The following is a 24,054-nucleotide window of genomic DNA, read 5'->3' on the forward strand; positions in this document are numbered from 1 at the left end:
GTTGAATGCCCCCCCCCCACCCGTCCATAGTCTGGGGAAGCCTTTTGGGTCGCCAGGAGGCTCTGATTGAGCGGGGATCCGCATTCTGGTCCTAGTTCCTTATTCCAGGTTTTTTCAGCTTTTGTTGAGGCAGCTGATTCTTGTTTGGGCTGGCCTCATAAATAGCTTCAGGATTCACCCTTGGGCTACTGGATTGTTTCTGTCCAAACCTCCTGTCTGTATCCCTTCCCTTCACCTTCCTCCTGGAGCCTTTCCTCATCTCGCCCCACCTCTGCCTGGAGCCTTGCCTCGTCTCGCCCTGCCTCTGCCTGGAGCCTCGCACTGTTTGGAATTGTCTGCCCATGTCCACATCTTTGCTAGGTATGTCCGGCCATTTTGCTGCTACCTAGCATTGGGAACTGTCTCATCGTGTTTAGTGTTCTGTGTTATGAGTCCTGGCCCTATGTCCTGTATCCAAGGAGGGATCCTGGCTCGGTGTTCCATGTCCCTGTCTCTCCGTAGGCTCTGTGTCCTCGTTATGTCCATGTGCCTCGCCCAGCACAGGAGTACCTTGCCCAGCCCGGTGCTGGGATTCCCTCGTCCTGTGCTGGGGTTCCCTTGTCCAGGAGTCTCACGTCCTGTCCTGTTGTCCTTCCCTCGACCAAGGCTCTGGGTTCTCATCATGTCCATGTGCCTCGCCCAACACAGGAATACCTTGCCCAGCCCGGTGCTGGGATTCCCTCGTCCTGTGCTGGGGTTCCCTTGTCCAGGAATCTCACATCCAGTCCTGTTGTCTCTCCCTCGACCAAGGCTCTGGGTTCTCGTCATGTCCATGTGCCTCGCCCAACACAGGAATACCTTGCCCAGCCCGGTGCTAGAATTCCCTCGTCCTGTGCTGGGGTTCCATTGTCCAGGAGTCTCACATCCAGTCCTGTTGTCTCTCCCTCGACCAAGGCTCTGGGTTCTCATCATGTCCATGTGCCTCGCCCAACACAGGAATACCTTGCCCAGCCCGGTGCTGGGATTCCCTCATCCTGTGCTGAGGTTCCCTTGTCCTGTCCCAGAGTCTCTCGTCCCATCCTGTAAACTCGTCATGTCCTCACCTGGTTCTGGACTTCGAGCCCAAGTCCAGTCTCTGGCTTGGAGTCCAAGCCCAGACTCATAGTTCCCAGTTCCTTGTCCTGGTTCCTTATCCTAATCAGGTCCTAGCTCAGGTCCGGAGTCCTTGTCTCGTCCAGGGCCAGTGTCATGTCCAGTGTCCTTTCTTCCCCACTTCCCTTTCTTCCTTCTCATGCCTAGTCCTGCTCCTGGTACTTCAGTGTCTGTGTCTTGCATTTGGGTCTGCTCCCAATGCCCCCCTTATGACAATTGAGGATTATAGGGTAGCAAGAAAGGAGCTTAAGAAGGGGCTGATAAGAGCAAGAAGGGGGCATGAGAAGGCCTTGGCAAGTAGGGTAAAGGAAAATCCCAAGGCATTCTTCAATTATGCCAAATAATAACAAAAGGATGACAGGAGTGAAGGTAGGACTGATTAGACATAAAAGTGGGAAGATGTGCCTGGAGGCTGTGGAAGTGAGCAAGGTCCTCAATGAATACTTCTCTTCAGTATTCACCAATGAGAGGGAACTTGATGACAGTGAGGACAATATCAGTGAGGTTGAAGTTCTGGAGCATGTTGATATTAAGGGAGAGGAGGTGTTGGAGTTGTTAAAATACATTAGGATGGATATGTCCCCAAGGCCTGACAGAATATTCCCCAGGCTGCTCCACGAGGTGAGGGAAGAGATTGCTGAGCCTCTGGCTAGGATCTTTATGATCTTGTTGTCCACAGGAATGGTACTGGAGGATTGGATGGAAGTGAATGTTGTCCCCTTATTCAAAAAAGGTAGTAAGGATAGTCCGGGTAATTATAGACCAGTGAGACTTACGCCTGTGGTGGGAAAGCTGTTGGAAAAGATTATTAGAGATAGGATCTATGGGCATTTAGAGAATCATGGTCTGATCAGGGACAGTCAGCATGGCTTTGTGAAGGGCAGATCGTGTCTAACAAGCCTGATAGAGTTCTTTGAGGAGGTGACCAGGCATATAGATGAGGGTAGTGCAGTGGATGTGATCTACATGGATTTTAGTAAGGCATTTGACAAGGTTCCACACGGTAGGCTTATTCAGAAAGTCAGAAGGCATGGGATCCAGGGAAGTTTGGCCAGGTGGATTCAGAATTGGCTTGCCTGCAGAAAGCAGAGGGTCATGGTGGAGGGAGTACATTTGGATTGGAGGGTTGTGACTAGTGATGTCCCACAAGGATCAGTTCTGGGACCTCTACTTTTCGTGATTTTTTATTAACGACCTGGATGTGGGGTTAGAAGGGTGGGTTGGCAAGTTTGCAGACAACACAAAGATTGGTGGTGTTGTGGATAGTGTAGAGGATTGTCAAAGATTGCAGAGAGACATTGAAAGGATGCAGAAATGGGCTGAGAAGTGGAAGATGGAGTTCAACCTGAAGAATTGTGAGGTTGTACACTTTGGAAGGACAAACTCCAAGGCAGAGTACAAAGTAAATGGCAGGATACTTGGTAGTGTGGAGGAGCAGAGGGATCTGGGGGTACATGTCCACAGATCCCTGAAAGTTGCCTCACAGGTAGATAGGATAGTTAAGAAAGCTTATGGTGTGTTAGCTCTCATAAGTCGAGGGATAGAGTTTAAGAGATGCGATGTAATGATGCAGCTCTATAAAACTCTGGTTAGGCCACACTTGAAGTACTGTGTCCAGTTCTGGTCACCTCACTACAGGAAGGATGTGGAAGCATTGGAAAGTATAGAGGAAATTTACCCGGATGCTGCCTGGTTTAGAGAGTATGGATTATGATCAGAGATTAAGGGAGCTAGGGCTTTACTCTTTGGAGAGAAGGAAGATGAGAGGGGACATGATAGAGGTATTCAAGATATTCAGAGGAATAGATAGATTGGACAGCCTACACCTCTTCCCCAGGTCACCACTGCTCAATAAAAGAGGACATGGCTTTAAGGTAAGGGAAGGCAAGTTCAAGTGGGATATTAGAGGAAGATTTTTCACTCAGAGAGTGGTTGGTGCATGGAATGCACTGCCTGAGTCAGTGGTGGAGGCAGATACACTAGTGAAGTTTCAGAGACTACTAGACAGGTATATGGAGGAATTTAAGGGGATATATGGGAGGCAGAGTTTAAGGGTCAGCACAACATTACAGGCTGAAGGGCCTGTACTGTGCTGTACTATTCTATGTTCTATAACAGTATCATTGAAAGACCACCCAATTGGGGCATTCAACCAGAGTGCAGAAGACAACAAACTGAGCAAGTATAAAAAGAAGAAACAATAATAATTAAAAAAGCAATAAATATCAAGAACATGAGAATGTATAGTCCTTGAAATTGAGTTCATAGGTTATTTCAATGATGGGGCAAGAGAAGTTGAGTGAAGTTATCCCCTCTGGTTCAAGAGAAGATGGTTGAGGGGAAATAACTGAAAGAAAGTGTTATTATGGCTCTGGGCCTGTACTCACTGGAGTTTAGAATAAGAGGGGACCTTATTGAATCCAATCGAATATTGAAAGGCCTAGATAGCATGCATGTGGAGAGAATGTTCCCTACAGTGGGTGAGTCTAGGACCAGAGGGCACAGTCTCAGAACAGAAGGACATCCATTTCGATCAGAGATGAAGAAGCATTTCTTTAGGCATAGGCTAGTGAATCTGTGGAATTCACTGTGACAAATGGCTATTGAGGCCAAGTCATTGCGTACATTTAAAGCAGAGGTTGATAGGTTTTTGGTTAGTCAGGGTATTGAAGGTTACAGGAGGAAGGCAGGAGAATGGATTAAGAGAGAGATAATGATGAAATGGTGGAGCACACTCAATGGCCAACAGGCCTAAATCTGCTCCTAGGTCTTATGGTCTTGTGTTAACTTTCTTTCTCTCACCAGAAATGTTAAATAACCTATTGAGTTGTACTGTATTTAATTGTAAGTTCAGTACATCCTTTATTTGAAAATGTGTGCATTTAGAGATAAGACAGTTTTTGCATCTTCTGATTAACCTAAATGTTCTATAGTTGATAGATTATTGTAGTTTTTGGTCCATTTTCAATCAGAAAGTGAAGTCCCAAGTGATATGTGGCAAACAATAAATGTGCAGCTTTCAGTTTACAGGACAGAGGCATACAACAGATACACTGTGTGTTCATTGGAAATATGCTTGCTGTTCAATTTAGCATTTGATTAAAGTTAGCAATGTTCCAGTTGTTTGAAATATAAAATGTTATTGTATCTTATTTGACTATTCCAATGGTTATGAGGACTAGATATAATTAACAAAGTCTTACTGTATCCAGCTATTTTCTGCCATGCAGATAACACCAAATAAAAGTTTGTGTACTTCATATCTCTTTCTTTTATAACTTTAATTTGCTAATCATATGTTATGGCTTATCATTACCTTGACCTTTTTTAAAATAAAATGTTGCTACTGACCCCATTTCTTTGAGGCCCTTAGTAGGGAACACATTTTGGACTAGTGCCAGTAAAATTCCATATAAATTAGACCAACTTTAGTTAAGCCAGGAAATGTAGATTGGAGTTTAGCTTTAAAATATGCAGAAACTTTTGGAAGAATCAAATAGTCAGAAAGAGGCTGAGTTGATTCTTTTCATACGTTGTTCTGAATTTGCTAACTATACCCAGTTTAGAATGGGAATGGTTCCAAATAGTTTGCATTCTGACTGTATATATGATAAATATGGCCAGTAACTAGATCTTTTAAAGGGGCATTGTTAATCCAAATAGCAATAGGAGAAGGAAGATGTTTATGGCAACAGCTGTCACCTAATGTATCTGCTTCTAGCAGAAAGATTACAAGCAAGCTCCTGGTCAGGAGGAACCATTGTCCTGGCCGGAGAATTGCTAGATAGCTAGTGCTTCTCAGGAGGGTTTTAAGTCATTTTGCATGAGAATAAGAATCAAGGCACCAAGACAGAAAATGGAGGGATTGAGAGGAAAGTAGATGTCATGACTCAGTAAAGAAGGACAGGCAGGAACAAAATAACAGGCACAATTGGACTGATGGATTGAGGTGGATTATTTTAATACTGGGAGTTTTAAAATTAAGGGTTATGAATTTGGAGCACGTATCAGTATATGGAATTACGTTCTTGTGGCCATTATGAAGGGACAGGGATGACCAGCAGGTTGAAAGTTCATTTATTATCAAGGTATATATACTATATACAACCTTGAGATTCATCTCCTTACAGGCAGCAACAAATCAAAGAAACACAGTAGAACCTATTTTTTTAAAAAAGACCCAATGTGCAGGAGTTTAATGTCTTATAAAAAATAGATAGGAATAACTAGAGCTAATTTCACAGCTACACCCAATGGGACAGAATGGACTAATTGCTCATCCACTAATTGCAAATGTCTTATTCAAAAATAAGAGGTGCAAACACCAGGGACATTGAGGAACTGGCATGCAGGCAGTTTAGAGAAAGCTGTAAATACAATAGGATTGTTATCATGAATGACTTCCACTTCCCTATAGAGAATGAGACTTCCTGAGCTTAAATGAGGCAGGATTTATTACGTACAGCCAGGAGGGTTTCTTAAATAAGTATGTACATAATCCAACTAGGGTAGATGTGGTGTTGGCAAATGTTCCTGGGCAAGTTACTGACCTTTCAGTAGAGAAAACTTGGGGAAGAGTGATCATAATTTAATTTTTATGATAGCTATAAATAAGGAAAATAATGGACCTTGTGGAAGAGTATTAATTTGAAGCATAGCAAATTACGAGAGAATTGGGCAAGAACTAGAGTTAATTGGGAACAGCTGTTTATTGGGCAAGTCTCCATCTGACGTGGAGGATATTTAATAACCAACTGCACTGAGTACAGGATTGTTACATTTGAGTAAGAAGGAGGGACAAGCAAGGCAGGGTAAAGGAATTTTTGAAGTTGAGAGAGAGAGTGAATTTAGTCAGGAAGAAAAAGAAAGCGCACGTAAGTTTTAGAAAGCTAAAATCAAATGGAGCCTTTGAGGATTATAAAAAAGTTCGAAAAGAAAACAAGAAGGGAATTCAGAGTGCCAGAAGGGGCCATGAAATGTTCTTGGCAAGAAGATTAAAGAGAATCCCTAGATATTTTATACATTCATCAAGAGCAGGGTAACTAAGGAATAAGTGGGACCAGAATAGAGAATAGAGGGAACAAATGCTCGGATATGAAAGATGTGTGTGAGCTCCTAAGTGAGTACTTTATCTAGGTATTTACAAGGAAAGGATGTGGAGGATAGCGAGTTCAGTATGGAACCTGCAAACTTGCTAGAGCATTTTGAGATAAAGAAGGAAGTAGTGCTGGGTCTCTTAGAGAACAGTAAGGTTGATAAGTCCCCATGAACCCAGGAATATACCCCGGGTTATTAAGAGAGACCGAGAAAATGAGGTTGCCAAGGCCTTGAGCAAGGTCTTTGCTATAGACAAAGGGCCAGAGAACTTGCAAGTAGGTAATATTGCCCACTACTCAAGAAGAGAAATAGGAGTAGTCCTGGAAATTATAGATCTATGAGCTTCACGTCAGTGTGGGAAGCTATTGGAGAGGATTCTTACAGACAGGATTTGTGTGCGTTTAGAAAACCCTGACCTAATTAGGGACAGTCAGCATGACTTTGTGTGACTTAGGCTATATTTTACTAACGTTAATGAGCTTGTTGAGGCGATGACAAAGGTGATGGATAAAGGTAGAGCTGTGAATTTCAGAATGGCATTTGGCAAGGTACGTCATGGTAGGCTCATTCAGAAGATTAACATGCATAAGGCCCATATGGCTTTGTTGTTTCAATTCAAAATTTGGTTGCCCATAGAAGACAGGAAGTAGAGGTCAAATGGAGTTGTTCTGGCTGCAGGACCATGAGGTATCTGGTGGTATTTCACACTTATCTGTACTAGGATCTCTGCTGAATGTAATGAATATAAATGACCTGGATAAAATGTACTGTAGATGGGTGAGTTAGTAATTTTGCTGACTATACAAAGTTTGGTGATATAGTGTGGATACTGCTGAATGATACAATGGAATATGTATGTGTTATGATATGTACCTGACTGTTCCACCTTCCAGGGTTTAGAAGCTCTGAATCTCTGGAATAGGAATAACTGACAAGGCCCCTTTAGAGATTCAGGCCCACCCCACTAATTGGCGGCCATGTTTTGGTGCCAGGATTTTGATATTCAAAGGGCAGCTGAACTGGGGTTCGGGGTTCAATCAACAGCTCCACTTTGGATTTTTGTCAAGCGTCTGGATTCGAACCCTGTGCTCATTTCATTTCAGTCTTGTATTGTGTCTCGATTGTACTCTTGGATGCTCCAGCACTTGGGTCTTTACTATCCTCACCTAGGCTTCTCATCACAGTACGCTGCAGATATAGACTGAAAAGTGGCAGGAGGAGTTTAATCCAGCAAATCTGAGGTACTGCACTCTAGGAAGTACAATATAAGGGGACTGTTAATAGCAAGACCCTTAACAGTTTTGATGTTCAGAAAGGTCTTGAGGCCCAAGTCAACAGTGGCTACACAGCTTGATCAGGTGTTTTTTTTTTAAAAAAAAGCATACACCATGCTTGCTTGCCTTGCTTAGTCAAGACAGTTTTATATAATTTTGGTTAGGCTGTATCTGGAGTACTGAATTGGACTCTAATTGTCCCATTATCGGGAGGACGTGGCAGTATCGGAGAGAGTGCAGAAGATGCTGCCTGAATTAGAGGACACGTGCAATAGGAGAGATAGGGTAAATGGATTGCTTGGTCTGGAGCACTGGTGGCTGTGAGGAGACCTGATGGAAGTTTATAAGGTTATGAGAAGTGTAGATAGCCAGAGTTTTCCCAGAGTTGAAATGTTTAATACTAGAGGGCATGTATTTAAGGTGAGAGGGGATAAACTTAAAGGAGATATGCAGGAGATTTCCCAGAGGGAATGGAGGTGCCTGGAATGCACTGCCAGGGATGTTGGAGGCAAAAGCAATAGAAAAGTTAAGGAGGGTCTTATATAAGCACACGAATGTGCAGAGGATGGGGAATTAACGAGACATTATGCAGGCAGGAGGGATTTGTTTAATTGGTATGGTGCAACATCATGGGCAGAAAAACCTGTTCTTGTGCTGACCTGTTCTGTGTTCTGTGCTGCAGTGTTACCTGAAATGCTAATTCTGAAGCATTCACATAAAGTTATCACATCTTCACTGGTAGCACATTTTCAGAAAAGCATGGAATCATGCTGTAATGGAAAGTAACAACTGTTAAATATTAACAGCAAAAAAATGCATGAAGCACTCAGTAGATTAGGCAGCATCTATGGAAAGTGAAACAGAAACATTTCAGCTCTGCCAGACTATGTGGTGGAACAGCATATTCCTTTTCAAGTAATAATGTAATTGATATTGTTACAGTTTTATGCTGATCTTTTCAAAGCTTACTTTATTATGCTTATACCAATAAATGATCCCGTTTGAAGTGTGGGTGTAAATGTGGTGTGCAAGGGTTGGAGTGGCTGGTAGGTTCACATGAATATACCTTCCTGAAGCTCCAGTTTCTGCTTGGGCTTTGTCTTACTGTTGAGATATTGACATCTGTCCAAACCATGAAGCAACAATAATGGGTTTGGTGAGTGGGAATGGGATTTCAGGCTGCTACACTCCTTTGGGAATGTTTGCAAGTACCAGGGCACATCTAGGGGCAGATCAATCATAACCATAGAACCATAGAACATTACAGCACAGAAACAGGCCTTTTGGCCCTTCTTGGCTGTGCCAAATCATTTTTCTGCCTAATCCCACTGACCTGCACCCGGCCCATATCCCTCCATACACTCTTCATCAATGTACCTGTCCAAGTTTCTCTTAAATGTTAAAAGGGAGCCCGCATTTACCACTTCATCTGGCAGCTCATTCCCACTCCCACCACTGTGTGAAGAAGTGCCCCTAATGTTCCCTTTAAACTTTTCCCCCTTCACCCTTAACCCATGTCCTTGGAGTTTTTTCTCCCCTAGCCTCAGTGGAAAAAGCCTGCTTGCATTCACTCTATCTATACCCATCATAATTTTATATACCTCTATCAAGTCCCCCCTCATTCTTCTATGCTCCAGGGAATAAAGTCCTAACCTATTCAACCTTTCTCTGTAACTCAGTTTCTCAAGTCCCGGCAATATCCTTGTAAACCTTCTCTGCACTCTTTCAACCTTATTAATATCCTTCCTGAAATTTGGTGACCAGGATGTTAGGGATAAATTTGTCCTGGTGAGGAAGATAAAGAATAGTAGGGTGAAGGAACCATGGGTGACAAGTGAAGTGGAAAATCTAGTCAGGTGGAAGAAGGCAGCATACATGAGGTTTAGGAAGCAAGGATCAGATGGGTCTATTGAGAAATATAAGGTAGCAAGAAAGGAGCTTAAGAAGGGGCTGAGAAGAGCAAGAAGGGGGCATGAGAAGGCCTTGGCGAGTAGGGTAAAGGAAAACCCCAAGGCATTCTTCAATTATGTGAAGAACAGAAGGATGACAGGAGTGAAGGTAGGACCAATTAGAGATAAAAGTGGGAAGATGTGCCTGGAGGCTGTGGAAGTGAGCAAGGTCCTCAATGAATACTTCTCTTTGGTATTCACCAATGAGAGGGAACTTGACGACGGTGAGGACAATATGAGTGAGGTTGTAGACCTCACTGGAGCATGTAGATATTAAGGGAGAGGAGGTGTTGGAGTTGTTAAAATACATTAGGATGGATATGTCCCCAGGGCCCGACAGAATATTCCCCAGGCTGCTCCACGAGGCGAGGGAAGAGATTGCTGAGCCTCTGGCTAGGATCTTTATGTCCTCATTGTCCATAGGAATGGTACCGGAAGATTGGAGGGAGGCGAATGTTGTCCCCTTGTTCAAAAAAGGTAGTAGGGATAGTCCGGGTAATTATAGACCAGTGAGCCTTACATCTGTGGTGGGAAAGCTATTAGAAAAGATTCTTTGAGATAGGATCTATGGGCATTTAGAGAATCATGGTCTGATCAGGGACAGTCAGCATGGCTTTGTGAAGGGCAGATTGTGCCTAACAAGCCTGATAGAGTTTTTTGAGGAGGTGATCAGGCATATAGATGAGGGTAGTGCAGTGGATGTGATCTACATGGATTTTAGTAAGGTATTTGACAAGGTTCCACATGGTAGGTTTATTCAGAAAGTCAGAAGGCATGGGATCCAGGGAAGCTTGGCCAGGTGGATTCAGAATTGTCTTGCCTGCAGAAGGCAGAGGGTTGTGGTGGAGAGAGTACATTCAGATTGGAGGGTTGTGACTAGTGGTGTCCCAGAAGGATCAGTTCTGGGACCTCTACTTTTTGTGATTTTTATTAACAACCTGGATGTGGGTGTAGAAGGGTGGATTGGCAAGTTTGCAGATGACACAAAGGTTGGTGGTGTTGTAGATAGTGTAGTGGATTGTCGAAGATTGCGGAGAGACATTGATAGGACGCAGAAGTGGGCTGAGAAGTGGCAGATGGAGTTCAACCCAGAGAAGTGTGAGGTGGTACACTTTGGAAAGACAAACTCCAAGGCAGAGTACAAAGTAAATGGCAGGATACTTGGTAGTGTGGAGGAGCAGAGGGATCTGGGGATACATGTCCACAGATCCCTGAAAGTTGCCTCACAGGTAGATAGGGTAGTTAAGAAAGCTTATGAAGTGTTAGTTTTCATAAGTCAAGGGATACATTTTAAGAGACACGATGTAATGATGCAGCTCTATAAAATTCTGGTTAGGCCACACTTGGAGTACTGTGTCCAGTTCTGGTTGTCTCACTATAGGAAGGATGTTGAAGCATTGGAAAGGGTACAGAGGAGATTTACGAGGATGCTGCCTGGTTTAGAGAGTATGGATTATGATCAGAGATTAAGGGAGCTAGGGCTTTACTCTTTGGAGAGAAGGAGGATGAGAGGAGACGTGATAGAGGTGTACAAGATATTAAGAGGAATAGACAGAGTGGACAGCCAGCGCCTCTTCCCCAGGGCACCACTGCTCAGTACAAGAGGACATGGCTTTAAGTTAAGGGGAGAGAAGTTCAAGGGGGATATTAGAGGAAGGTTTTTCACTCAGAGTGGTTGGTGCGTGGAATGCACTGCCTGAGTCAGAGGTGAAGGCAGAATCACTAGTGAAGTCTAAGAGACTACAGGAGAGGTATATGGAGGAATTTAAGGTGGGGGGGTTATATGTGAGGCAGGGTTTGAGGGTCAGCACAACATTGTGGGCTGAAGGGCCTGTAATGTGCTGTACTATTCTATGTTCTGAAACTGCACACAATACTCCAAATTTGGCCTCACCAATGCCTTATACAACCTCACCATTACATTCCAACTCTTATACTCAATACTTTGATTTATAAATGCTAATGTACCAAAAGCTCTCTTTACTACCCTATCTACCTGTGATGCCACTTTTAGGGAACACAAAAGTGTTCTACTGCACTCCTCAATGTCCTACCATTTACCTCGTATGTTCTACCTTGGTTTCTCCTTACAAAGAGCAATACCTCATACTTGTCTGTATTAAACTCCATCTGCCATTTTTCAGCCCATTTTTCCAGCTGGTCCAGATCACTCTGCAAGCTTTAAAAACCTTCCTCAGTGTCTACTATACCTCCAATCTTTGTATCATCAGCAAATTTGCTGATTCAATTTGCCACATTATCATCCAGATCATTGATATAGACAATAGACAATAGACAATAGGTGCAGAAGTAGACCATTCGGCCCCTTGAGTCTGCACCACCATTCTGAGATCATGGCTGATCATTCGCTATCAATACCCAGTCCCTGCCTTGTCCCCATATCCCTTGATTCCCCTATCCATCAGATATCTATCTAGATCCTTCTTGAAAGCATCCAGAGAATTGGCCTCCACCGTCTTCCGAGGCAGTGCATTCCACACCTCCACAACTCTCTGGGAGAGTATAGATGACAAATAACAATGGACCCAGCATTGATCCCTGTGGCACACCACTAGACACAGGCCTCCACTCAGAGTAGCAATTCTCCACTACCACTCCCTGGCTTCTCCCTTTGAGCCAATGTCTAATCCAATTTACTACCTCACCATATATACCTAGCGACTGAATCTTCCTAACTAACCTCCCATGTGGGACCTTGTCAAAGGCCTTACTGAAGTCCATGTAGACAACATCCACTGCCTTCCCTTCATCCACTTTCCTTGTAACCTCCTTGAAAAACTCTAATAGATTTGTTAAACATGACCTACCATGCTCAAAGCCATGTTGACTCTCCCTAGTAAGTCCCTGTCCATCAAAATACTTGTAGATCCTATCTCTTAGTACTCCTTCCAATAACTTACCTACTACAAACGTCAAATTTACCGGCCTATAATTGCCCGGATTACTTTTAGGCTTAAGGCTGAAGAGTAGGGTAAAACCCAGGTAGAGGAGACCAAAACAACATTAAGGCGCCGGAGATGGATCCTTAGCCTTTGTCTCCATTAACACAAGGAAGAAACGCCTCTGAGCTTATCCCCCCACCATCGTTTTCTACTGAAAGCTCAGCACTCGAGGGTTGCACCAAGAGCATGGATTACAGAGTAAATACCCCTGAAAGCCTCATCCTCATTCACCTGTGGTAAGATCCTAGGTATCTCCTGAATCTGAAGATAAAATTCTCAGCCAAAGGCATCCCAATATGAATAGGTACTGCCTATTTTAACTCTCTGTTCATTCTCTGTCATACAAATCCTATGTACACTTACATTATTTGTTTTGCCTGCTATTTTACAAGAGTAATTAACCTGTACCTTTGCAAAGCATTTTGTACATCCAGAACTAAATATTCAGACATCACATAGTCAAAGTTTGTATTTCTTGAGAAGGCAGGTAGTTGAAAAATTATCCAGGTTTCCCACTGTATGCCAACATCAGGTCAATATCAATTGTATTTGTTCACTTATAAAATGATAAACAGAATTTATGGTTTATTTTTAATTCCTATTTCTGCTTTAGCATTTTAGCTTGTCATACATTGTTTAAGCCCTAATTATTCTCAAAAACTGCTGGTTCACAAAATTGCTATTTACTCTACTGATTGACTTACTTCCTCGTGCAGTTATAGTTTGGGGATAATTTTCAATATTGCAGATTTCAGTAGCATGGAAGAGTGGACCATCAGCTTGATAGGAAACACGGGTTATTCTTAATCTAATAAAATTATTCTATTAAAATCACTGTCCAGCTGGTAAAGTTGAAAATTACTCATTATGAATTAACATATTGAACCATTTTTAGCTATGTGAAGAGAAAGAAGATAGTTAAGAACAATGTTGGCCCCTTGAAGAATGAATTGGGAGAAACTGTTATGGGAAACAGGGAAATGGCAACAGAATTTAATGCGTACTTTAGATCTGTCTTCACCAGGGAGGACACAAGCAATCTCCCAGATGTATGGATGGGCCAGGGTCATAAGATATCAGAGGAATTGAGACAGATTGACATTAGGAAAGAAACTGTGATGAGTAGACTGGTAGGACTGAAGGCTAATAAATCCCCGGGTCCAGATGGTCTGCATCCGAGGGTTCTAAAAGAGGTGGCTCAGGAAATTGCGGATGCATTGGTAATCATTTTCCAATGTTCCTTAGATTCAGGATCAGTTCCTGAAGATTGGAGAGTGGCTAATGTTATCCCACTTTTCAAGAAGGGAGGGAAGGAGAAAACGGAGAACTATCACCCTGTTAGCCTAATGTCAGTCGTGGGGAAGATGCTTGAGTCCATTATTAAGGACGAAATAGTGGCACATCTTGATGGCAGTAATAGGTTTAGGCCGAGCCAGCATGGATTTACCAAGGGCAAATCATGCTTGACTAATCTGTTGGAGTTTTTTGAGGGTGTAACAAGGATGTTAGACGAGGGTAAGCCAGTGGATGTTGTGTACCTAGATTTTCAGAAGGCATTCGATAAGGTGCCACATAGGATATTGGTGAGTAAAATCAGAGCTCATGGCATTGGGGGCAGGGTTTCAACATGGATAGAAAACTGGTTGGCAGATAGAAAGCAAAGGGTAGCAGTGAATGGGTGTTTCTCGGACTGGCTGGAGGTGACTAGTGGGGTACCACAGGGCTCTGTATTGGGACCACAGCTCTTTACGATTTATGTCAACGATTTAGATGAGGGCATTGAAAACTATATCAGCAAGTCTGCTGACGATACTAAACTGGGTGGCAGTGTGACATGCGAAGAGGACGTTAGGAGAATACAGGGAGAATTGGATAGGCTGGGTGAGTGGGCAGATACTTGGCAGATGTCATTCAATGTGAATAAATGTGAAGTTATCCACTTTGGAAGCAGGAACAAGAGGGCAGAGTATTGTCTGAACGTTGTAGAGATAGGTAAGGGAGAAATGCAAAGAGACCTAGGAGTCCTAGTTGATCAGTCAATGAAGGTGAGTGAGCAAGTGCAACAAGCAGTGAAGAGGTCAAATGGAATGTTGGCCTTTATTACAAGGGGAATTGAGTACAAGAGCAAGGATGTCCTTTTGCATTTGTACAGGGCCCTGGTGAGACCACACCTGGAATATTGTGTACAGTTTTGGTCTCCAGGTTTAAGGAAGGACATTCTGGCAATTGAGGAAGTGCAGCGTAGATTCACTAGGTTGATTCCTGGGATGGCAGGGCTGTCTTACGCAGAGAGATTGGAGAGATTGGGCTTGTACACACTGGAATTGAGGAGATTGAGAGGGGATCTGATTGAAACGTTTAAGATAATTAAAGGATTTGATAGGATTGAGGCAGGAAATATGTTCCAGATGTTGGGAGAGTCCAGTACCAGAGGGCATGGATTGAGAATAAGAGGTCAGTTATTTAAAACAGAGTTGAGGAAAAACTTCTTCTCCCAGAGAGTTGTGGAGGTGTGGAATGCACTGCCTCGAAAGAGGCCAATTCTCTGGATGCTTTCAAGAAGGAGCTAGATAGATATCTGATGGATAGGGGAATCAAGGGATATGGGGACAAGGCAGGGACTGGGTATTGATAGTGAATAATCAGCCATGATCTCAGAATGGCGGTGCAGACTCGAGGGGCCGAATGGTCTACTTCTGCACCTATTGTCTATTGTCTATTAAATCTGGAATTAACTGGAATTTATATTTGTAATCTCTGATGCACGTAAATTTTTCTGTTTCATAGGATCAGTACTTGGAGCTAAGATGTTGTGGCCATTACACAAACTTGGATGGCTCAGGGGCAGGAACGATTATTTCAATTGCCAGACTTTAGATGTTTCAGAAAGGACAGGGAGGGAGACAAATGAGGTGGGGACGTGACACTGTTGATCAGAGATAGTGTCACTACTACAGAAAAGGAGAAAGTCGTGGAGGTATTGTCTACGGAATCTCTGTGGGTGGAAGGAACAGAAAGTGGTCAATAACTCTACTAGGTATTTTTTATAGACCACCTAATAGTAACAGGGACATTGAAGAGCAGATAGGGAGACAGATTCTGGAAAGGTAAAATATTAACAGGGTTGTTGTGGTGGGAGATTTTAATTTCCCAAATATCAGTTGGCATCTCCCTAGAGTGAGGGGTTTAGATGGGGTAGAGTTTGTTAGGTGTGTTCAGGAAGGTTTCTTGACACAATATGTAGATAAGCCTACAAGAGGAGAGACTGTACTTGATCTGGTATTGGGAAATGAACCTGGTCAGGTGTCAGGTCTCTCAGTGGGAGAGCATTTTGGAGATAGTGATCACAATTCTATCTCCTTCACCATAGCTTTGGAGAGGGACAGGAGCAAACAAGTTAGGAACATCAGGCTATCAGGCAGGAACTTGGAAGCATAAATGGAAAACAGATGTTCTCAGAGAAACGTATGTAAGAAATGTGGCAAATGTTCAGGGGATATTTGCATGTGGTTCTGCATAGGTTCCAATGAGACAGGAAAAGGATTGTAGGGTACAGGAACCGTGGTGTAGAAAGGCTGTTGTAAATCTAGTCAAGTAGTAAAGAAGAGCTTACTAAAAGTTCAAAAACTAGGTAATGATAGAGATCTAGAAGATTATAAGGCTAACAGCAAGGAGCGTAAGAATGAAATTAGGAGAGCCAGAAAGGGCCATGAGAAGGCCTTGGCAGCCAGGATTAAGGAAAACTCCAAGGCATTCTACAAGTATGTGAAGAGCAAGATGATAAGACATGACAAAATAGGACCAATCAAGTGTGACAGTGGAAAATTGTGTATGGAACCGGGGGAGATAGCAGAGGTACTTAATGAATACTTTGCTTCAGTATTCACTACGGAAAAGGATCTTGGTGATTGCAGGGATGACTTACAGTGGACTGAAAAGCTTGAGCTTGTAGATATTAAGGAAGAGAATGTGCTGGATCTTTTGGAAAATATCAAGTTGGATAAGTCACTGGGACCAGACAAGATGTACCCCAGGCTACTGTGGGAGGCGAGGGAGGAGATTGCTGAGCCTCTGGCAATGATCTTTGCATCACCAATGGGGACAGGAGAGGTTCCAAGGGATTAGAGGGTTGCGAATGTTGTTCCCTTTACAGGAAAAGGAGTAGAAATAGCTCGGGAAATTATAGACCAGTTGGTCTTACTTCAGTGGTTGGTAAGTTGATGGAGAAGATCCTGAGAGGCAAGCTTTATGAACATTTAGAGAGGCATAATATGATGAGGAATAGTCAGCATGGCTTTGTCAAGGGCAGGTTGTGTCTTCCGAGCCTGATTGAATTTTCTGAGGATCTGATGAAACATATTGATGAAGATAGAGTAGTAGATGTAGTGTGTATGGATTTCAGCAAGACATTTTATAAGGTACCCCATGCAAGGTTTTTTGAAAAAGTAAGGAGGCATGAGATTCATGGGGCAATGCTTTGTGGATCCAGAACTGGCTTGCCCACAGAAGGCAAAGAGTGGTTGTAGATGGGTCATATTCTTCATGGAGGTCGGTGACCAGCGGTGTGCTTCAGGTATCTGCTCTGATCATACTCTTCGTGATTTTTATAAATGACCTGGATGAGGAAGTGGAGGAATGGGTTAGAAAATTTGCTAATGACACAAAGGTTGGAGGTGTTATGGATAGTGTGGAGGACTGTCAGAGGTTACAGCGGGACATCAATAGGTTGCAAAACTGGGCTGAGAAGTGGCAGATGGAGTTCAACCCAGATCAGTGTGAGGTGATTCACTTGGGTAGGTCAAATATGATGGCAGAATATGATGTTAATGGTAAGACTCTTGGCAGTGTGGAGGATCAGAGGGATCTTGGGGTCCGAGTCCATAGGATAATCAAAGCTGCTGCGCAGGTTGTCTCTGTGGTTAAGAAAACATACGGTGCATTGGCCTTCATCAATTGTGGATTTGAGTTTAAGAGCCCAGAGGTATTGTTGCAGCTATATAGGACCCTGGTCAGACCCCACTTGGAGTACTGTGCTCAGTTCTGGTCGCCTCACTACAGGAAGGATGTGGAAACCATAGAAAGGGTGCAGAGGAGATTTACAAGGATGTTGCCTGGATTGGGAAGCATACCTTATGAGAATAGGTTGAGTGACTCGGCCTTTTCTCCTTGGAGCGACAGAGGATGAGAGGTGACATGATAGAGGTATACAAGATGATGAGAGGCATTGATCATGTGGATAGTCGGAGGCTTTTTCCCAGGACTGAAATGGCTAGCACAAGAGGGCACAATTTGAAGGTGCTGGGGAGTAGGTACAGGGGAGATGGTAGGGTTAAGTTATTTACGCAGAGAGTGGTGAGTGCGTGGAATGCGCTGCCAGCAACGGTGGTGGAGGCAGATACAATAGGATCTTTTAAGAGACTCCTGGATAGGTACATGGAGCTTAGAAAAAGAGTGCTTTGGGTAAGCCTAGGTAATTTTTAAAGTAAGGGTATATTCGGCACAGCTTTGTGAGCTGAAGGGCCTGTATTGTGCTCTAGATTTTCTATGCTTCTAAATGTTGGAGAAGGTTTCAGCAACATCTTGCAGTGTGGAATCTGACCATAGCATGTGGATATAATTTTAAACAGATTATGATGTAAAAGGGGCATTATAGACGGCCACAAATTAAACATACTTGCAAGTATTGCATCCTTTGATTATGAATGTTAATTATTCCTGGACCCAAGAAATTAGCAGGAGTTAAAGAAGCCAACTCACTATAGGTAAAAAGATTAGCTCCAGAATCAGATCTAATATCATTGGCATATGTTGTGTAATGTTCATTGTGTGATTTCAGGTTCTTGAACCTCCTGACAGCTATGGAAAGAGGACAGGTTTGGAGGGTTGTGACTAGTAGTGTTCCATAAGGATCGGTTCTGGGACCTCTACTCTTTGTGATTTTTATTAACGACCTGGATGTGGGTGTAGAAGGGTGGGTTGGCAAGTTTGCAGACGACACAAAGGTTGGTGGTGTTGTGGATAGTGTTGAGGATTGTCGATGATTGCAGAGAGACATTGATAGGATGCAGAAGTGGGCTGAGAAGTGGCAGATGGAGTTCAACCCAGAGAAGTCTGAGGTGGTACACTTTGGAAGGACAAACTCCAAGGCAAAGTACAAAGTAAAGGGCAGAATACTTGGGAGTGTGGAGGAGCAGAGGGATCTGGGGGTACATGTCCACAGATCCCTGAAAGTTGCCTCACAGGTAGATAGGGTAGTTAAGAAAGCTTATGAGGTGTTAGCTTTCATAAGTCGAGGGATAGAGTTTAAGAGTCGCAAGGTGATGATGCAGCTCTATAAAACTCTGGCTAGGCCACACGGAGTACTGTGTCCAGTTCTGGTCACCTCACTATAGGAAGGATGTGGAAGCATTGGAAAGGGTACAGAGGAGATTTACCAGGATGCTGCCTGGTTTAGAGAGTATGGATTATGATCAGAGATTAAGGGAGCTAAGGCTTTACTCTTTGGAGAGAAGGAGGATGAGAGGAGACATGATAGAGGTGTACAAGATATTAAGAGGAATAGATAGATTGGACAGCCAACACCTCTTCCCCAGGTCACCACTGCTCAATAAAAGAGGACATGGCTTTAAGGTAAGGGTTGGGATGTTCAAGGGGGACATTAGAGGAAGGTTTTTTACTCGGAGTGGTTGGTGCGTGGAATGCACTGCCTGAGTCAGTGGTGGAGGCAGATACATTAGTGAAGTTTAAAAGACTACTAGACAGGTATATGGAGGAACTTAAGTTGGAGGGTTATATGGGAAGCAGGGTTTAAGGGTCGGCACAACATTGTGGGCTGAAGGGCCTGTACTGTGCTGTACTATTCTATGTATGTTCTATATCCTGGGTGATGGGATGACAGATGCTGCTCTTCTGAGGCATCACCTTTTGAAAGTGTCCTCAATTCTGGGGAGACTAGTGCCTGAGATGGAGCTGGCTGAGTTTACAACTTTCTGCAGCTCTTTCCAATCCTGTGCAGTGGCCCCTCCATACCAGACGGTGATGCAACCAGTTAGGATGCTCTCCTCAGCACTGATGTTGTGCTGGGATTCTGTCCCAAGAGTAATGAATTCTCTTCGTTGCTTCACATTCTAAATTTTGTATCTTTCTACAGCATGCCCATATTCTATCTTAATTCTAATACAACATATCTTACAGCTGGTAGTACATTAAGATAATCCCAGAAGTGAAAATGCAAAACTTTGGCAGCAAAATGAAGAACCTCTCTCACGTCATCCCTTGGAACAGTTTTATTATTGAAGGAAATCTGTCCTGTTCTGCCCAAGTTGAGAGAATGCAAGAATTAATGTTAAAAAGCATGCAATATTCTCAGCATCAAAGTCACTAGACTGTGTCACACCGCGTATTTTGTTTTTGAGATTAACTTGACTAAGATAATGAAAGGCCAAATTACAATTTGGTGAATTTTCATGAAAATCCATTAGACAATCAACTCTTTTTCCCTTTCCTTGAACATATCATTTTGATTTTGTGTAGAAAAGTGCAGAAAAGTAAAGCATTTCTCCGAGAGGTACAGAAACATACAGTGTACCCCAATACGTAAGTGTTTGTTTAAGGCTTATTTGAATACTCTAGACTTGCGTGCTATTGCTGTGCAGCATTTAACCCAGGGTTGCTAAGCAACAGAGCACATCCGCTTGAATGCCTGATTTTCCTCATTCTTTTGAGTGCATATTCTTAAATACCATTGTGGTGTACTGTATAACTTCAAATGGTACAAATTTCTGACTGTCCACAAAACTCTTTAACTCCTAGTAGCCATAACTTTGTATTTATTTGGTCTTATTCTAAAGATCTTTTGGAGCCTAATTTAAGTACCTTGGCATGGCAATATTTTGGCTTAATATAGTTTGATCCTGTTACTATTTTATCTGGTTGTCAGCGGTAAATCCATCTTTATCACTCTGTACCATATTGTTCCCCTGTACTTTGTTTGCTCAGTTTTTATTTTTTACACAAGCAATTTGTACAGAGCCACAGAAGTTATTATTTGCCCATTCCATTCCAACTACCCTTTTAACAGAGTGGTCGGTCTTAATCACTGTTAAGCAACTCCCTGGCACTGAAAATTAACTTACTCAAATGTGAAATCTCATTCTTCCAGCATTTAATTGCTGCTGGAGATATTAAAAACATTTTTCTTTTATCTCACTCTCTGCCTCATTCCTCTTTTGTTTATTCATTCACCGTACTGCTTACAATGGCACTTTGGACTGATTAATTGAGAAGCTGAACCAGTTCAAATACTTCGCAAATGACTAGTTGTTTCTGTGACAGCACCTTACATTGTGCAATGGTCACTCACTATTCACAACAGTGTAAAAAGTGCAGGTGGACTGGAGATACCATATTGTACAGCTGCTTAATGCAGATTTTTTATTTGTTTTGTAGGTATCAGATACACACGGGACTTCAACACTCTATCATAAGGGCTGGACAACCCAACTGCATACCCCTTACTAATGTAACACTACCTCAAAAGCTTCAAGAAGCTGGCTATTCAACGCACATGATTGGAAAATGGCATCTAGGATTTTATAAAAAAGAGTGTCTGCCCACACGTAAAGGATTTGATACATTTTTCGGGTCACTCACGGGCAGTGGTGATTACTACACCCACGAAATCTGTGATGGGCCAAAAACGTGTGGCTATGACTTGCATAAGGATGAAAATGTGGCTTGGGAGTACAGGGCTCACTCTTATTCTACTTTCCTATATACTCAGAAAGCAGTGGACATTCTAGCAGCTCACAACCCTCAGAAACCACTCTTTCTGTACATTGCTTTCCAGGCTGTTCACACACCCCTACAAGTACCAAAGAAATACCTGGGCCAATACATGTCAATAGACAACTTAGGTCGGCGGAGATATGCTGCTATGGTGACATGTTTGGATGAAGCAGTAAATAATCTTACAAAGGCATTAAGAAAATATGGTTACTATGACAACAGTGTCATTATTTACTCTTCAGACAATGGAGGGCAACCCTTGGCAGGGGGAAGCAACTGGCCACTCCGTGGACGGAAAGGAACGTACTGGGAAGGAGGAATTCGTGGCGTTGGCTTTGTGCACAGCCCACTCATTAAAAACAAAGGGAGTGTGAGTCGGGGACTAATGCACATTACAGACTGGTATCCTACTCTCGTAACACTGGCAGAAGGAGAGCTGGAGGAGGATTTGGGGCTTGATGGATATGATGTTTGGGAGACTATAAGTGAAGGCAAACCCTCTCCACGGATGGATATCCTGCATAACATTGACCCCCTTTACACTCGTGTTAAAACCAGATCACCTCGTGACGGATTTGGAATTTGGGACACAGCAATCCAAGCAGCAATCCGAGTTAAAGACTGGAAATTATTGACGGGGAATCCGGGTCTGAGTGACTGGATCCCACCCCAAACCTTCCCAAACTTTGGCGGGAAGTGGTGGAATCTGGAAAGAATACTATGGCCTAAAGGAAAATCACTGTGGCTGTTTAACATAACTGCTGATCCATATGAAAGAGTTGATCTTTCTCAACAGTACCCAGAGGTTGTCAAGAGGTTACTCTTAAGACTTGTTCAATACAACAAAACTGCAGTTCCTGTTAAATACCCACCTAAAGATCCTCGAAGCCACCCAACACTTAATGGTGGTGCTTGGGTCCCATGGGAGAATGGGGATGGAGAGGAAAATAATATAATTAATAGCAATACAGAAGCTAGAGCATGTAGCATCTGTAACACAAAATTGCGTTTCAAAAAGCCTGTTTGGGGTTAGTATTCACTTTGAAATTTTTAATTTATATAAATGGAAAATGTTTAGCAAGTGCCATTGGCATATTACACTTTAAAATGGTGCTGATGTTAGTAAATTGTGATTTGTAAACAAAAAAAAAGTATAATCTGAGAGAACTTTTGCCTACCCATGTCTTTTGTATCACCAACAATGGAAGATTAATGAGGGCTGGTCAACGAAAGGGCAGGGACTCCTTTAGCACAGCTCACCAAACAGAAGAAGACGCCGTGTGAAACATCTTGTTAAATAATCTGCTGCAAAAGTATATTTATTTTTTAAAAATGTATAGTTACATTTTAATAGAAATCAAGGATGTCCCTTTCTTCTCAGGGGTGCTTAAAATATATATTTTTTTAGCATTTGGTTCAAGTTTGGGAGCAGACATTCCTAACATTAACTGTTATATCGGATTTCTCAAAACATTCCAATAGCAAATGAAATTATTATAATAAGTTCAATAAATAAATACAGTCCTGAAAATTATTTATTTTTCTGTGGCTCTGAATGTTTCCAGGTGGAAATCATATTAAGCTTGTGTGGAACCTATTGCAATCCCATGATGGGAGTGTGAAGTGCTGCAGCTTGGGACTGCCAAACCTTACCACAATCACCCCTGTCAACTACTGGGCAATGTGGGTGGACAAATTGGATAGACCAGAGGACACTATCTGATTCAGCACCAATTTGTGTACACTTGCCATTATGACCACTGAGGCCAGGGTGTCACCAGTCCAATATTCACTTCAGCTTTATTAGAAACATAGAAACATAGAAAACAGGTGCAGGAGTAGGCCATTCGGCCCTTCGAGCCTGCACCACCATTCAGTATGATCATGGCTCAGAACCCCATACCTGCTTTCTCTCCATACCCCCTGATCCCTTTAGCCACAAGGGCCATATCTAACTTCCTCTTAAATATAGCCAATGAACCGGCCTCAATTGTTTCCTGTGGCAGAGAATTCCACAGATTCACCACTCTCTGTGTGAAGATTTTCCTCATCTCGGTCCTAAAAGGCTTATCCTTTATCCTTAAACTGTGACCCCTCGTTCTGGACTTCCCCAAATTTGGAAACAATCTTCTTGCACCTAGCCTGTCCAATCCCGTTAGAATTTTATACGTTTCAATAAGATCCCCCCTCAATCTTCTAAATTCCAGTGAGTATAAGCCTAGTCGATCCAGTCTTTCTTCATATGAAAGTTCTGCCATCCCAGGAATCAATCTGGTGAACCTTCTTTGTACTCCCTCTATGGCAAGAATGTCGTTCCTCAGATTAGGGGACCAAAACTGCACACAATATTCTAGGTGCAGTCTCACCAAGGCCTTGCACAACTGCAGTAGAACCTCCCTGCTCCTGTACTCAAATCCTTTTGCTATGAATGCCAACATATCCTCTTCACAGCTAACACCACTGCCCAGCTCCGTGTCATCCGCAACCTTGGAGATGCTGCATTTCATTCCCTCGTCTAAATCATTAATATATATTGTAAACAACTGGGGTCCCAGCACTGAGCCTTGTGGTACCCCACTAGTCACTGCCTACCATTCTGAAAAGGTCCCGTTTACTCCCACTCTTTGCTTCCTGTCTCCCAACCAATTCTCTATCCACATCAATACCATACCCCCAATACCATGTGCTTTAACTTTGCACACTAATCTTCTGTGTGGGACCTTGTCAAAATCCTTTTGAAAATCTAAATATACCACATCCACTGGCTCTCCCCTATCTACTCTACTAGTTACATCTTCAAAAAATTCTACAAGATTTGTCAGACATGATTTTCCTTTCACAAATCCATGCAGA

General features: G+C 42.9%; 1 protein-coding gene across 1 annotated transcript in view; it reads left to right on the top strand.

Moving 5' to 3' along the window:
* The window catches only part of LOC132404374 (arylsulfatase J-like), a 33,487-nt gene extending 10,774 nt beyond the window's left edge, over nt 1-22,713 (top strand). The window contains exon 2 of the mRNA XM_059988516.1: nt 20,863-22,713. Within this exon, the coding sequence (XP_059844499.1) occupies nt 20,863-22,234 (1,372 nt within the window). The 3' untranslated portion in view covers nt 22,235-22,713. The remainder of the gene's footprint in view (nt 1-20,862) is intronic.
* The last annotated feature ends 1,341 nt before the right edge of the window (nt 22,714-24,054 follow it).

The sequence above is a fragment of the Hypanus sabinus genome, chromosome 14 (assembly GCF_030144855.1).
Source record: "Hypanus sabinus isolate sHypSab1 chromosome 14, sHypSab1.hap1, whole genome shotgun sequence".
Classification (NCBI taxonomy): domain Eukaryota; kingdom Metazoa; phylum Chordata; class Chondrichthyes; order Myliobatiformes; family Dasyatidae; genus Hypanus; species Hypanus sabinus.